The 16753-nt window shown below is 42.3% G+C and overlaps 1 protein-coding gene across 10 annotated transcripts in view; it reads left to right on the top strand.

Moving 5' to 3' along the window:
- Positions 1–14852, top strand: part of ARHGEF12 (Rho guanine nucleotide exchange factor 12) — a 151101-nt gene extending 136249 nt beyond the window's left edge. For 9 of the 10 annotated variants that reach the window (XM_049109866.1, XM_049109869.1, XM_025465217.3 and 6 more), the window contains 11 exons: positions 220–297; positions 1657–1732; positions 2261–2428; positions 3272–3359; positions 3861–3947; positions 4082–4161; positions 4460–4693; positions 7167–7634; positions 8455–8771; positions 9829–9898; positions 10735–14852. In XM_049109866.1, the coding sequence (XP_048965823.1) occupies positions 220–297; positions 1657–1732; positions 2261–2428; positions 3272–3359; positions 3861–3947; positions 4082–4161; positions 4460–4693; positions 7167–7634; positions 8455–8771; positions 9829–9898; positions 10735–10745 (1677 nt within the window). In that variant the 3' untranslated portion in view covers positions 10746–14852. The remainder of the gene's footprint in view (positions 1–219; positions 298–1656; positions 1733–2260; positions 2429–3271; positions 3360–3860; positions 3948–4081; positions 4162–4459; positions 4694–7166; positions 7635–8454; positions 8772–9828; positions 9899–10734) is intronic. The other variant, XM_049109865.1, reaches the window with a different exon arrangement.
- The last annotated feature ends 1901 nt before the right edge of the window (positions 14853–16753 follow it).

Genomic DNA, 16753 nt, shown 5'->3' with positions numbered 1-16753 from the left:
TTGCTCCTCCCACCTTACATGCTCGCTCGCGCGCTCTCTCTCTCTCTCTCTCTCTCTCTCTCTCTCTCTCTTTCTTAAAGAAGGAAGACCTGTCAGTGATGTCTGGTGTTGAAGAGAGCTCTGTAAAATGCGAGTGAAAAACATCCATTTGGCTTAGGAACAGGGAGGTTATTAATATCCAAAGCAGTGACCTTGGTTCCATCTTGTCTTAATTTTCAGCGACTAGAAGACTACCAGCGTCGCCTGGATACCTCCAATCTGAAGTTGTCAGAGTACCCAAATGTGGAAGAGCTCAGGGTGAGAGATAGTCTAATCATAATTTAAAAAAATAAAACACAGTTTACTAAAGACCTGGCAGGTTATTAACATCTCAGAGGGGATAATCCATCACCTGAAGTTCTTGTATCTTAGATTGTCTATATTTATGATTCTTTTCTTCCTTTTCAACATCTGATCTGTGTGAAGATGACTTAGCCTTTTACTAGAGGAATATTTTATGTAAAACTAACTTTTTGTAACAGGAGTTTGCTGGACACTTAATGAGCATCAATCATTTAATTTTATTGTGTTCTTATAGTTTGAATGAGAGTAGGGGTGTTCACTCTGGGAACTTAACAGATTATTGAGTAAAACAAGATAATTTTTTCATGAAACTCTTCAAAAGCATGAGTGTTGAAATCATTATGGGAATGATAGTAAAAAATTTTGTAATTGCCATTTCTATTACATGAGGCTTTTGTATTAAGGAACTGCTTAGGATTTTCTTTCTTGTGCTCTTTCAGTAGGGGGTTGCTTTTGCAAATTGTATTTGGTGGCTGGTAGACTAGACTTGTATCACAGAGAGCAGCTTATCAAAAAGCACGCTTAATACGCTTAGCCTTCACTTCCAGAGGATGAGATTTTTCTAGAGCTACCTATACTAAGGGCTGATTTTCTTACTAAATTATTAATATTTAGTAGGAGTGCCTGGGTGGCTCAGTCGGTTAAGTGTCCGACTCTCGATTTTCAGCTCAGGCCATGATCTCAGGGTCCCACATTGGGCTCCATGCTCAGCAGGGAGTATGCTTGGAATTCTCTCTCTCCCTCTACCCTTCCCTCCCTTAAATGAATGAATGAATGAATGAATGAATGAATGAATGAATGAACGAACGAATGAATGAACGAACGAACGAATGAATCTTTTGATAAAATAAATTATTAATATTTAGAGCAAGATCAAGTACTACTTGGACTTTTTCATGAGTACTGTTCCTTAGAACTTTGTTTGGAACTAGAGCCTGGCACTCACAGGCCTCTTACAGATAGATAAACTATGCATCATCCTCATCTAGCTATTCATAGAATAATTAGATGGGCTGCAAATCCAGTGGCTGAATGCTTGCAACTTCATTTTCATAAGCAATTATCATATATTTATTGTGAGACTTGGAAGGCAGTCCTCTGAATGTTTTTCAAGATACCTCTAATTTTTTAGGAAATTGTATGCAGCTTACTGTAACTTGATCTTTATTCCATGTTCAGCAGTTCGCAAATACCAATAATGATAGTGAAGGTAAATGGTATCTTTTATATAAAGAATTTATTGAAAAGAGACTCTATGGCATATCGTCTCAGAGCTTGGAAATAATTTGTGTGTAATTCTCTTTATTTTGGCAGAATTTGGATTTAACGAAAAGGAAGATGATTCATGAAGGGCCATTGGTCTGGAAGGTGAATCGAGATAAAACTATTGGTAGGTATCGTGTCTGTCAGTTTTACGGAGAGTGGAGAAATTAAAGTTCCTTTGGGCCAAAGAGAAGAAACAACCGTTCACAGATTTTGGCAACAGCAGTGAGCAGTGCTGCCCTGTGTTATATTTGCAGATCTGCTTATGGTATTTCTTTATAGGTGAAGTACATTAAATGTTCACTGAGGGGGAAAAGCAGAAAAATTTGTCATGATTCAGTCATGTCTCCATCATTCTTGTATTCTAATGAGCTCTCTAATAAGCTTTCTTTAAACCACTCCATTTCAAACTATCTATGCTGAGGAATCATGGTGGCTTTTTTTTAATTTCTTGTCAGTCACCGACTGACGCTTTGGTGCGATACAATATAAAAATGAATTATTAAAAAATGGAACTAAAAAAGACAATAGCAAGTCAATTTTTTAAATGTATTAGCTTTAACAGAAATAAATTTTCTCTGTCAAATTGTTACAAAGTTTATAAAACACATCTCAGTTTCTACACTAATCACCTTCTCTACATTTTGGTTTCCAGATCTATACACATTGCTGCTGGAAGACATTCTTGTATTGTTACAAAAGCAGGATGATAGACTGGTGTTAAGATGTCATAGTAAGATTCTGGCATCCACGGCTGACAGCAAACACACATTTAGCCCTGTCATTAAGTTGAATACAGTGTTGGTTCGACAAGTGGCAACAGGCAAGTATGTCCACAGAGTGACAGTAGCTTTCAGGTTCATCATAAAGTTGCATGAGATCCTTGGTATTGTTTAAACAGCCCAGCTGGTAGAGAGTTTCTGTTTCATTCTTAAACAAATGAAATGAAATTTGGTTACTACTTAAAGAGTTTCTACCCCCAAATTCTTTGGGGTGCCTAGATTCTCTGAGCAATTTTCTGCTCTTGAAAATTTCCTGCATACCGCTTTAATCTTTAGTCCATGTTCACATCATTGACAGACTACCACGGAAGATGGTGAATTGAGGGATAATCCCAATGAAAAGAGTTACATGAGAGTGGTATGCTTTTTGATTTGTGGTAAAAGAGCAAACAAAAACAGAGAGGTGGGTGTAGTTTGGGTTTTTTGAAATCAGTTTAAGTTAGCAAATTATACATTAACCGTAGTAACAGTGGGATCCCTTTTCAAACTTGTCAGTTCCATAGTGGCAAGATAAGCTGACGACCTCTTTTCTTCATCATTTACTAAATTTCATTAATTAACAATTTAGCAACAGGGCAATTCAAAATAAATGCAAAAATGTCATCGTGTTGAGTAATTCAGATGTATGTACACCTCCTTGTTTCTATGTGGAACCCGGGCTAGTTTTTAGGATCTTTGTTTTATTGGAGTATAACATAGACAATGTAACATATGATAAATTACACAAATTTTAACTTTATAGCTTGATGAATTTTTACAAAGTGAGCACATTAACCTTTACCCAGATTAAGATGCAGAATAAACCAGGACCCGAGAAGTATCCTTCACGGCTTCTGTAGGTCATATCCATGTTGTGAGAGTAATTTTTGTCTTGTTTCTTCCAGATAACAAAGCTTTATTTGTCATCTCCATGTCAGACAATGGAGCCCAGATTTATGAACTGGTGGCACAGACTGTTTCTGAAAAGACTGTGTATGTATTAGATACAGCTACCTTGCTCTAATAGTTTTTGTTATAGATATATAGAATATAACATTCTATAAACTTGGTTTTTGTAATACTTCGGGAACCAAAAACTATATTGAAAAAACCACTTCCTCTATATTTTTTAAGAGATACTGTCTAAGAACGTGGTCCTCTCAAGATTGATGTCCCTTGTTTTAGCGCTATGCTATTGAAAGTATCTTTTCTAAAGAACAATTCTCAGAAGCATCAAGCAAAGGTTTTTAATGCGTGCTGTATCCATAACATTGTTTGCTTAGGTTTTTCTTGAAGGTCCAGTGTTTTTTATCATCTCTACCTAATGTTGCCAAAATAAAGACACTCTCTGGTGGAAATAGAGTTTTTTTGTTGGATTGGCTTGGTTTGGTTTCTGGTTTGTTTTTGTTATTATTTCTTTCTGAGTGTATATTTAAAGGGCATTTTTTTTTCCTTTCCCTTTTGGATTTTGGATCCTTTTCACACTTCCTGCAGCTGGCAAGACCTAATCTGTCGGATGGCTGCATCAGTGAAGGAACAGTCCGCAAAGCCAATCCCATTGCCACAGTCACCACCTTGCGAGTGAGTGTGCATTTGCGTTGTAGTAGGACTGACTCTGTGTTTTGATCAGGAAAGGAACGGATGATCCTTACCTTTCACTGCAGTGATGTTTGGGCATCTCTTGAAGCTGAAAGATTGTTTTCTTTCTTGTACAGAGGAGACAACGATGAAGAAGCAGCTCCAAAGTTAAAAGTGGAACATCATAGCATTTCAGTCCCTGGTTTGCAGAGTCCAGGTAAACTGATCCATTAGGTTTACCTGGAAGAATGTAGTCTATACATTACTTATTAAAATGCAAAGAAACTTTAAGTCTTTTGGTTTATGCAGTTCTCACATCAGCTATTTAACAAACCGCTTACGAGCCTCCTGTGTGCCATTGTAACACTGCTCTAAGTGCCGTGTATTTTACTTAACAGCCGATGATCTCTGTACTCACGTGGTTATTTTTTTTCTAAGTATTTCCTGAATGCTTCATGTTAAAAGTTCAAAGTTTTGTTTAAGATCTATTCTACTTTTTCTGTTCCATTGAACAGACAGAGATTTGGGATTAGAGTCTCCCTTAATATCATCAAAACCTCAGTCTCATTCACTGGGTACCTCTGGGAAATCCGAGGTAGATGATCTGTTTGTGGCCGAGAGGCAGTTTGCTAAGGAGCAGCATACAGATGGGACTCTGCAGGAAGCTGGAGGAAGTTATCAGATCACAATCCCAGATCCACACTTGCCTGCCTCCGAAGAACGGTGGGCACTGGATGCACTAAGGAATTGTAAGTTTTATTCATAAGTTAACACAGATACTTAAGAAGTAGTGGGTTGTGTAATGTACTGTGCAGCCATTTAGGAAGAAACCAGAGAAGTGAAAACGCTGACTTTTCCCATAAAGAATTTTACCATCTAGTTGGGAAGATGATAGAAAACCTCCCACCTTTTTAAGTAATCAGTACATCTATGCCAGAATTGATTTGGTGGCAGTGACCAGAGAGGCAGGTGTCAGGACACAAGAAGGAGGTGATTATCGCCTTGAAGAGTAGGTAAGATTCAGATAGGTGTGCAGAAAATATGCAGGTAAGAATAATGGTCGGACCAGAACACAGAGGCCCGAGGTCCTGAGGGTGCTCACATAACCAGAAGAGGCATGGGAGAGGAAGGGTAGAAAACAGGATGCGGAGGCCAGCCATTGTGAACCTTGACAACTACATTGAGTGCTCTGGATTTTAAGGATGGCACAGCACCTGGGGCACCTAGGGGGGCTCAGTCAGTCAAGCATCCAACTCTTGATTTTGGCTCAGGTCGTCATCTCAGGGTCATGAGATCGAGCCCCACATCGGGCCTACACTGGACATAGAACCTGCTTAAGATTCTCTCTCTTTCTCTCTCTCTCTCTCTCTTCCCCCCCCCCCCACTCTGACCCATCCTCTCCCTCCTCCTCCCCTTCTTCTCTTTCCCTCCATGACACACACACCCGCATACTCACAAGATGGGTGGCCCTTGCCCTTGGCTACCCCCTCCCCTTCCCTCTCCAGCTGGCTGAAAATCACAAATGGGAGCCTGTCCCATCTCACAGGTGTACTGGCAGTGGGGAAAGGCTGAGAAGGGTTTCTCTAGCTGCAGAGAACCATTTGAAGTTTTTAAGCTAGGGTGTGACCAGTAAGAACAGATGGCTCTGGCTGAGAGGGTAGAAGGGTTGGAGTGAGAGGAGGCCAGGAAATCATGGCTAGGGTGAAGCCGCTGTAGTAGCCTGGGCTTGAGGCTAAAACGGTTTGGACTAGAACAGTATCAGAGGAATAAAAATAAAGTGGGGACAAATTGAACACCAATAAAAAATAAAGTTATTATTATAAATAAATAAATAAAGTGGGGAGTCAAGAAATACTTCAAACGATTGGCTTGGTTGGTATCAGGGCTAAGAAAAGGGCAGTATTTAGATAATTTCAGTGTTCTTGTCAGAAATCAGAGTCAGGAAGGACCACCACTGGTCACTGCTGCACTCTTCCCCCGCCTTTTTCTTTGTTTGCCAGAGACTATGGGATCAATTTAAAAAGTGGCAGGCTATTTAAGAGGAAGTAACAAGCAGGAAGTTGGAATCTTAAGACTAGAGCTTTGGCAAGAGGTAGGGAAAGGATGGATTTGAGTGTCAGAGCCGTAGGAACGCATAGCATCTCTCAGGGAGTATTGGTAGAACCAAAGAACAGAGGGCTAATGTCCAGACCTGTGTGGAGACTGTTTGTCAAAAGAAACAGGAGATAGAAATTAAGCCAGAGTTAAAAGTACAGAATCGGTCACGTTCTCTAAGATCTAATTTATTGTCAATTCTCCTGAATGAGCAGTCAGAATGATTTCTCAGAGTTTGACACTGTCGCAGTGACTCTGTCATTGGCTAAGTGGCCTCACAGCATACACTTGCCCATTTAAAATTAAGTCGCTTCTCTTTTTAACAGCCCAAGGAAGTTTCTCATCTGTGAGGTCATTTTTAAAAACTAAAAAACATTTTCTTCTTCAGAAGTATGCATGCTTTCAAGTCATTGAAAGTAAATTTTGTTTTCATTTGACAGATAGAGAGACAGTATAAGCAGGGGGAGTGACAGGCAGAGGGAGAGGGAGAAGCAGGCTCCCTGCTTAGCAGGGGACTCGATCTCAGGACCTGAGATCATGACCTGAGCTGAAGGCAGACGTTTAGCCACGGAGCCACCCAGGAGCCCCTGAAAGTCGATCTTACTACAGGGCAGCTTTATTTTCTTCACCACTTAAGGATTCCATGGATTATTATAAATGATAAAATAAATGTTCTGTGTGTCTAATAAGTTGGAAAAAATAACGCCTGTGTTATATACTGTCTGCTTCTGGAAAAAGCAAACTTTTTCAGGGCTTCTTTTCTAGCATAACACAGCTTTTTAACATCCTTTTAAGAAGTTCCTTAAGGGTATCATTCAGGTTACGTGGAGGAAAAAAAAAAAAAGAGAGGTAGGCCTGGTATTGGTTATTTAGGAGTGCCTCCTCATTCAGAGGGCTTACATCTTTCCAAGTCTCGTTTAATATTAAATCTGCTCTCGATAGCGCTTTATTTCAGTTTTCAATGCAAAACCAAGAAATGATTGTACGAAATTAATATTTCGACTTTATGTTACTAAAAGGTACTTACTTTTAGAAATAATGGTTAATTCCTCAAACTAATTTAGTCCTGGCAGTCTGCGGGTGCTGTTGTGAATGTGATTTTTTCCTCTCCCTTCCTAAATCTTCCAGTGGGCTTGCTGAAGCAGTTGCTCGTCCAACAGCTGGGTTTGACCGAGAAGAGTGCTCAGGAAGACTGGCCACATTTCCCGAGATACAGGACGGCGTCTTCAGGGGTGCAGACAGACAGTGGAACCCAGAACTCTGAAAACAGTAAGGCCTATCCTCCTGGTGAAGGACAGATGCCCTTTAGAACTGGAACTGGTGACATTTCAACTTGTTACAGTCCACGGACTTCCACTGAATCTTCTGCTCCACGGGATTCAGTGGTCCTGGCATTCCAAGAGAGCCAGGCAAGTAACATTTTAGTAATGGACCACATGATTATGACCCCAGAGATGCCTCCTGCAGAGCCAGAAGGGAGTCTTGATGAGAGTGGAGAGCACTTTTTTGATGCCCGTGAAGCACATAGTGATGATAATCCATCAGAAGGTGATGGAGCAGTTAAGAAGGAAGAGGATGTTAATTTGCGCATCTCAGGCAAGTTTCTTTCACAGTCAAACTTTGATTTTGATTGTTATTAGCTAAGTGATGTGCTGAGATGGATGTTGTTTGGGTACCCACACGTCATCCTCTGTGTGTATGTGTATGTGTAGGGTTTATTCTTTGACGCAGTAAATAATTACTGAATCTGCTCAGTGCCAGACCCCATCCTGAGTGCTGGGAAATACGGCATCGAGTAAAACACAGAAAAAAATCCATTGTCCTTGTGAAGCTTAAGTACTGGTGAGGAAACAGTCATGGTAAATAAGTAAACAGATGTCAGAGGAATTAGGAGGGCACATAAGTCAGACCCAGGGGCAGACAGGGTGATCAGGGAAGAGGGCCTCAGTGAGGTAGCATGAGAGCAAGAGCCACCTGGGGAGTGAGGGAAGAAGCTGTGTGGTGTGCGGGAGCAGGGGAGTCCAGCAGAGAACCAGGGCACCCAGGCTGCCAGCAGGTGCTTGGTAGTGACGGCATGCAGGGGTGAGGGGGGAAGATGGTGGGAGGTGAGGCATGAGAGCTCTGTGGCCGGGGAAGTGGTGGCAGGATCATACGGGGACTTGGTAGTTTCCAGCTTGTAACTTTTAAGATGCTCACTAATGTGAAATTATTCGGAAATATGAAAGTTTGCTAAGTTTAGCTTTTACCTGAAGTGAGAAGACTCTGCTGTACTTAAAACTGAACCTGGGAAGTGGGGAATTGATGGCTTTCCTCCATCTTTAATGGCTTTTAAGGTTGTCAGCATATCACCTCATCTCTCTTTTTTGATGTGAGGATGGCAGCGTGAAGCTCATCAAGCTGTTGTGTCTGTCAACAGGAAACTATTTGATTCTTGATGGCTATGAAGCGGTGCAGGAGAGCTCCACGGACGAGGAGGTTGCTTCCTCGCTTCCCCCGCCGCCCACGGCAGGCATCCCCGCCATGGACTGTGCCCGCCCACAGCAGCACTCTCCCCAGCATGCCCATTCCGATGGGGCGGCTTCACCATTCACCCCAGAATTCCTGGTCCAGCAGCGCTGGGGAGCTATGGAGGATTCCTGTTTTGAGATCCAGAGCCCCCCCTCTTGTGCAGACTCACAAAGCCAGATCATGGAGTACATTCGTAAGATCGAGGCTGACCTAGAACACCTAAAGGTACCTCAGACCTCAGCGTCCTCGTGGCTTGGGTAAAGAAACAGAGAGGAGGGAGGTAGAGGATAGTCAAAATGTTGATGCCGGTGAGCTTGTTCAGGTTCTAGATTTGCTGTTCTCCTTGACCATTACCCATAAGTAGTCTTGGATAGAAAGCTGAGAACAGTATGGTTCAACTGGTTGCAGATCACAAGAACAGAAACACCGTAGGGCTGTAGACTGCCTGCTTGTGTGGGTTTCTCCGTGTAAGAACCCAAGTATATTTGGGATGATTGGCTGGCCTCTGTGAGAAAACGTGAACAGCAAGCCAGTGGCATGGGCAGGGCTCGTGTCTCCTCTAGAAAATGCTTTCACTTATGAATTATCTATGAATTGTTAGGGCGATACAGGTAGTTTCCCAGACACTCTAACACACAGAAATTGGCTCCAGGGGCCCCTGTGATCTGGAGACCGGCGCACGAAAGGATTTTTGTGAATTGGAGTTGAAGTTGTCACTGTACAGGCCACTATTTCAAAGCTGACTTATGTGGTGATTTCTGAGAAAAGGACTTAAAGTTTGTCATCGGTAGACACAGCTGCCAGCACCTAAACATTTTTTTCATGACTTGGTTTAGTTAGAGGCTTAGGGACAACATTAAAAGTGTTCTTAGAAGCCTTTGAGCTGAAGAATGGTCTCCCTTAGTTTTTCATTTAGCTTTATGTGATAGGTTTTCCCTTCTTCATGTGATTATAAGGAGTGTCATCCAAGGGCAGACGAGGTATCTAGAAGGCCATCGTGGGCCAGCTGGCTCTAATGCAGCTCCTGTCCCCCGTGGGGCCGTCTTCAGGGTGCCTCCGGGGGTGGGGGAATCATCTTTAACCTGAAGAAGTTATAGGTTACTCAAGGGAGAGACAGGTAAAAGGAATGCGGTTCACTTTTCTTCCTCACTAACAAAATCTTTAACAACATTCATGTTGAAATCTAGAAGCATGTACTGGCAATATGAAAAGGTTTCTTCCCTGTTTTCATAAAGGAAAATTATGATGTTCAAATGAGAACCCCGTGGGTTTTATCTTACAGAAGGTGGAAGAGAGTTACAGCATTCTTTGCCAAAGGCTGGCTGGATCAGCCCTCACAGACAAGCACTCAGGTATGTGAAAATCGTGGATTCCAGACTCTAGAATCATTCTGCCAACAGTATGTCCAACAGAATGATTTATTATTCTTTAAAGTGGAAACCTTCTGAGATTCCATTTCTTTCCTGTCTTTAAAAAACCACTTGTTTCCAAACATCATATATCAAGCAGAGGCTGTTGTTTGCTGACTCTGCTCTTCCTTTTCTAAGAGAAGCTGTGGTTGTCAGTTCTTGTGCCGTCCTCCCCGGCCCCCTGGCTCCCCACTCCTCCCCTCTACCCACCCCTCTCCTCTACCCACCCCAGGCTTTACTTCACCTTTGCAAAAGCAGAAAACAGGGCAGGGGTAAGCCTGATAAATCCTAGATCCCTGAGACCCTGCCAGTGCTGCCGAGGGAGGCTCTGGGCCCGCCAGGCCTTGCTGGACGTGGGTATCTGTCCTAATAGCGAGAGCGCCATCTCCCCGTGATCGCAAATGGATCTGTGCTCAGTGCAGCAATTTGTACTCTGTTGTTGGCTCACATGGTTTTGAATGAGTGAATGAGGCCTTTCTTTTTTTTTTTTTTTTTTCAAGATTTTATTTATTTACTCACGAGAGACACAGAGAGAGGCAGAGACATAGGCAGAGGGAGAGGCAAGCTTCCTACAGGGAGCCCAATGTGGAACTCGATCCCAGGACCCCGGGATCACGACCTGAGCCAAAGGCAGACGCTCAACCACTGAGCCACCCAGGCGCCCCTTGAATGAGGCCTTTCTAATCCAGAAAGACACACACAACAAGCCCCACAGGTGCCTAGGTATTCTCTATTAGTCTGTTCTTAATTTGATCTCTGCCTATCATTATTCTTCCCAGATAAGAGTTAGAACCACGTGTCCTGGAGGTGACTGAAGGTTGTTGGACTCTGAGCACCGGCCTTGTATCACCCATCCTGGCTGCAGCGTGGACGCAGAGAGAGTGTGTGACGGAGGGTCTGCCTGTGAACCCCCCACCCCAGGGGTCGCCGCGTGCCTGGGCGCCCAGAGCGGGACTAGTTCTTCCAAGTCCGGCAGCTGCACTAGCCTGTCAGTGAGGGAGCCTTGACTCTCTCGCTCTGCGCTCCTCACCATCGGAAATTCATTTTGATTCAGAACAAAAACCAAATGTATAGAGCTTTGGGTGTAGGATATGAAATTTTACTTAGACTTAAGAAGAAGAGAAAAATCAGATGTATTTATTTGACTTCATTCCGTATTTGAAAGCACATTTTAATTTTTATTTTGCCATGTTTTGTTTTAATTGAGTAGTGAGAGTTTTAGCCCTTTGTATTTAGGACACCCAAGGGTCAGTTGCCCCTGAAGCCAAGAGTTCCGGATGAGGTATTGGGAGGCTGGGTAGAGAGGTGGAGAGAGGGTAAGCCGGGGGAGGGAGGAGCATCCAGCCTTCACTGAAGTCTGTCCCGTGGCCCCTGCTGTCCAGTAGGCGTCTTCGTTGAGGAGCACCTCCTTGAAGGCACAGCATGCCCGTGGTTCCTGTGCACAGAGGACTCGAGCTGTGTGCTGCCCAGGTGGGCAGAGTTAGGTGGGCTTCCTCCCACCTGAGGCAAGCACCTCTTCTCTGTAGCTGGGCTCCACCTGCAATTAACAGAAATCCTCAATGTACTAAATAGCAGGCACTTGAAAATGGGTGTGTTTTCTTCTTTTGTCTTTTTTTCTATTGAGGGGAGGGACTTGGGAGGGGGAGGAAAGCAAATTTTATTTTCTTGGCTATAAATTTGTTATTCTTGGTATTGTTTCATTTTTATGATGATACATTAGACTTCGGCACTTGTGGAAAATTATCCCTGCAGATTGAGCAGGAAGGAAGAAAACAAACAAAGATGCTTCAACTGGTGGCAGGGGTGGGGGCTGCTGAGGAGGGGTGGGTTGGGAGCGGGGGCAAGAGTCTAGGAAGGTTATCTAACGGAATCACTACTGAGTTGAACCATGGCTCTCATTAGCCACGGGTACTGCTGAATAGAAGGCCAGTAAAATTTTAGTACCTGGAGGTTTAACTCGAATATTAATTTTGCACTGATGGTGCCAAAGGGCTCTTTGAGTTAAAAGGAGAGCCACGCGTGGAGCGGAGAGAGAGGTGGTGGAGAAGGCAGGGCTGCTCAAACCAGCTCCAGAAGCACTTCCTCTGACTTCGCTGCCGGAGCTTTCTCCACACTGGTGCGTGACCTTACAAATTGCAGACCAGAACATACACTGGAAACTGTGGGCAAGGGGTTGCTGGCTGGCTGCTCTAGAGTGACTTGTAGAATGGGCAGCACCCTGCAGGGGACAGATGTTTCAGAATCGTAACTGGAGAACTCCGTCAGTTACGTTGGCTTTCTGTGGTTTTCCTTGTGCATCGGGTATACACGTCTTGGAGTATTTTTGCCAACTAAAACGAAATCATTGGTCAAATCTTCCAGTTCTGTTAATACGCAACGCGTGTTCCTCCACTGCTCACACCTTTCAGTAGTGCCCTCTGAACCCTGGGGGTAATCGGGATGTGACTTTCCTCTTCCCCGGCACTCTCATCGCAAGTAATGATGATTCCCTACTCCTCCTGTAAACACCACTACGACTTGACAAGCTCATCTCTGTCCACATTCCTATTTCCTGCCTTTTCAAGTCTGACCTGTGTTTTTAAGTAGACCAACTTGGACCATTCGTTGGACCTCATCTATAAATTAGACTGATATTTTGAGTTGCAGGCCCAGCATGAACGAAATCAGAATTGGGTGTAAACATTTTAGAAGCAGAAGCAGAAGCTAGTAAGACAAGCTTGGGACTTGACTTTCTGTATCTCGTAAGAGAAGCAGGTAGAAACCGAATGGTTAGGTGGGGCTGGAAAGGGGGTAGTCACTCCCAACTCACAGGGTGATACGCCTGTGGCCCCCTGACACCAGCGTCATCATCCGCGGGCATTTAATCAGGAGCAAGGTAAACAATAGAACTTTCACCCTAAGTTCAAACAGCACAGGGTAAGTTCATGTAATTCTTCGGCCCTTGTTTAAGGAACGTTTAGGTTTCTCTTCCAGCTCCGCCAGTATCTTGTCCTTAACAACGATCTGCTTGTCTTCTCCTACAGTTTTCACCTCTCCTTGGAACCGGGCTAACTGGAAAAATGCTTTGACCATAGCTCTAGTACCTCCAAATAAATTTATATCTGGATTTTTAAATGAAGCCCCAAAGCAAAGTCTTAGGTCTGAAAAGATTCTAGTTTTTGAGTGTTCTTTTTGTCCTACCAGCCTAACTTCTCCCCTCCTCCTTCCCAGCCCCGCCTTTTCTTTCCGGCCTTTAGAATCACATGCACTCTGCTCTGATACCATATCTGCCTTTCAGGATGATGGAATTAGATAGTCGCCCTGGGTTTTGAGTGACAGTGATCCCCATCAAAGCTGTTTTCTCATAGTTAACTGGAGGAGAAGCTGGATCCAAGGGTGGTGAACAAAGCAACCTCCCCAGAGCAGGAGAGCTGGGTTTTAGCCACTGAAGTGACCTGCTGTGACCCTGTGCTCTCTTCTGGGGGCCTAATGGCTCCTTTGCTATTAAGTGGCAAATTACGTTTGGAGTGTCTCCTTCCTTTTCAGAGAACAGAGTTAATCAAGGCAAATCAGCAAGCCCCCAAAGTGCTATAATTTAAAATCATGATTACAGCCCTAGAAGCCATATATTTTGCATACTTTAAAATCAGCTGACTTGGACTGCTTGAGTTCTCTCGGCTTTTAGGACCTAAACTGAAACCATTTACTATATTGTACCATAAGAAGGTGCATTTCATTACCTTTATGGCTTCCCATTCCCCAAAACAACTTCTGACTACTGTTAGGATGTGTCTCTTTATTTTAATTTTTTTGTAAAGATTTTCTTTTGAAGTAATCTCGATACCCAACGAGGAGCTCAAACTCATAACCTCAAGATCAGGAGTCACATGCTTTACAGACTGAGCCAGCCAGGTGCCCCAAGATAAAAGTTTTTTTTGGAGGAGAGAGGGGAAATCTAATGTGAAAAGTTTTTTTCCCCCCTTCTTTTTAGAAGCTAAAGAAAATAATTATGCTTCCATTGAGTTGTCTTTTACTTACTTTTTTCTTTTTTTCTTTTCTTTTCTTTTTTTTTTTTTTTTGGTGATGCTGGTAAATTTGGTGTATTACCTGGAGCTTCTATATTTCAAACTGGAAACTGTCTTCTCTGAAGGTGGTATATGATGTTATTTTGAGCTACTAGAACTTTGGTCAATCTTTCCTTCCCTGTGTGTCACAGAGAGCATCACTGAGAAGTGTGTACAGAGGACCTCAAGATAGAAAATTGGCAGGACCTTCTAGTCCTCTTTCTGCTGGCTAGTTTTTTCGCCTCTACTGTTAAAGTCTTTGTTTGATAAACCATGTTTTCTTCTGACAGGTCCACGCCTTTTCAGTGATCTGCAAAATTGTTCTTTCTTCAAGAAAGGAGTTTCTTTTGCCTCGTTCCTTACACCTTCCCCACTGGTACTGATGGTTTTGATAATAAATTGGTAGAAAAAAAAAATGTACCTCGTAGAAGGAAGCCCTGTCTGCCATTTCCGGGTGCCAATGGCTAAGCAGATGTCCTGCAAAAGTGATAACTGTAATGTGCACACTATTGGTTATTTTTAATAAGCCTCTTCCTACTAGAACATTTTATTTTCCTTGTTCACCATACAATCATGTACTCTTTAACAGAAATTACTTTTAAAAAAATCTGGAACTATCTTTAAAAAAAAAACTTTATTAATAATCATGTATTTTTACTGATCACATTTTGAAATGCCTAAAAGACTTTATTGTTCTAATTATCCAGATGTACCTTTGTAAAATAGCTCTTTTATGAATTAGCTGATAAGACTATGTTTCTGGAACAAAATATTGGTCATCTAAAAACTTTCTGTTTTCTGGGGTCTGGGAAAATAGAAAATGAAAGTTCAAATATTAAATATGCTTAAAATAACTAAGGATGTGACTTTTTATTTATATTCTTCTTGCTCTGTCTTATACAAGTTACATTAGAAAAGCTTAGGCACTAGCACTTGGGTAGCTCAGCAGTTGAGCATCTGCCTTCGGCTCAGGTCGGGATCCCGGGGTCCTGGGATCGAGTCCTGCATCCGGTTCCCTACGGGGACCCTGCTTCTCCCCCTGCCTGTGTCTCTGCCTCTCTCTCTGTGTGTCTCATGAATAAATAAAATCTTTGAAACGAAAGAAAAGCTTAGGCACCAAGGAGGCCTTGATTAATCTTCCTGGCAGTGACCGTCCAACATCTTCCTGCTTATGAGAACATCTTTACTGGGGAGCTGGCCACTAATGTGTGAGCTTCTGTGAAGACACCAGCAGTTGGCAATGTTGCAGCACCTGGGCCAGCTTCATTGAGACCTAATGCACATGTTATACAGTTCATTCCTTTAAAGAGTACAATTCAATGACTTGATATACTTTTTTAAATTGTAAAACATATGCACATAAGATTTGTCATTTTAACCATTTTTAAAGTATATAAGTCAGTGGAATTAATGGTTCACTTGAAAATAACTTCGGCTTAATGCTACCCTAAATGAAAATAGGATGTCTTTATTACCATTCTCATCCCCAACGCTGGATTTCCTAAGATAGCAACATTTCTTTTTTTTCTTTTCTTTTTTTTTTAATCCCATTTCCATCCTGAAAGCTTGCAGATTTGGGGACTTGTTGGTATGTTAGTTTTGACATAGACGTATCATTTGACTAATTCTTAGGATGACATTTAAATGTTCAGTCATTCGGGGGCACATTTGGCCAGTAGATCTGATAAGTACAGCGAAAAATGCTTTATATTTTGCAGGATTTTTTAGTTAAGCCCTTTAAAAATTGAGACTTTAAATATACTTTGTGGCCATTAAACTGTTAGTGCTTGCAAGTGTGTTTATGAACGTAGGTTGTGGGGGAGATGAATACCTGTTCCATTCCCACTTGGTCCTGGATGCCTATCTTCTAAGAGGAACAGCAAAAATTAAGCACTGTCTCTGCCTGTGAGCAGTTACTTATATTGTTTCCATCCCTCTCCCAAGCCACGGGACTGGCTCACCAAAGGTTTAGTACCAACTGGAAAGATCAGAGGATCTATCCCGATGAATAATTGCTTTTCAGTTGATGTCTTCCTGACGAATGTCCTCAAACATTACAGATAAATAGCTAGATCTAGGTGTTTCCCATTTTTTCCTATAATGGCAAGTGTCACCCATACTGCTAACTGCAAGCACTTGCTTGATTTTAGCCACCAGGAAGCATGTTTGTTTTGCCACCTATTGCTAGTGAGACACCAGCATTCCCTGAGCATCAGCCAAGGCCTCGGTGTGAAACCATTTAGGGTAGATAGAGAGCTCTCTTTCTATTCCAGTCTTTCCCCCTTACTTGGTGAGGGTGCTTTTGGGCCTACCTTTAATTTAAGGCTTCCTTTACAGCATTTTATTCTAGGGTATCCCTTTCTTTGTATACATGTAATTTTTTTTTTTTTTGGAGAAGTATCTGCACAGATCAATTTTTTTCTGCTCTCATTATTTTAAATAAGGGCAGCCAAGCTCAATCGTTTTGATCTCAAGATCACTTCATACTCCTAAAAGTTATTGTAGGCCTCCTGGAGGATCTCGTATTCATGTGGAATGTGTCTACTGACCTTGACCTCGTTAGGGAAATGAGAAAATTCCTTATGAGAAAGGAGAAAACCAATAAAAAACATTAATTCATTTAAAAATAATTGTAAACCCATTTTTCACAAAATGATTCATGAGAAGAGTGTTACAGTTTTTCAGATGTCTTTAATGTCTGTCATAGTAAAAGACAACTGGATTCTCGTATCTACTTTTGCATGCAATCTGGTGT

The sequence above is a fragment of the Canis lupus genome, chromosome 5 (genome assembly GCF_003254725.2).
Source record: "Canis lupus dingo isolate Sandy chromosome 5, ASM325472v2, whole genome shotgun sequence".
Taxonomy (NCBI): Eukaryota; Metazoa; Chordata; class Mammalia; order Carnivora; family Canidae; genus Canis; species Canis lupus.
The sequence above is the reverse complement of the archived record's forward strand: the minus strand, read 5'-3'. Positions and strand labels throughout refer to the sequence as shown.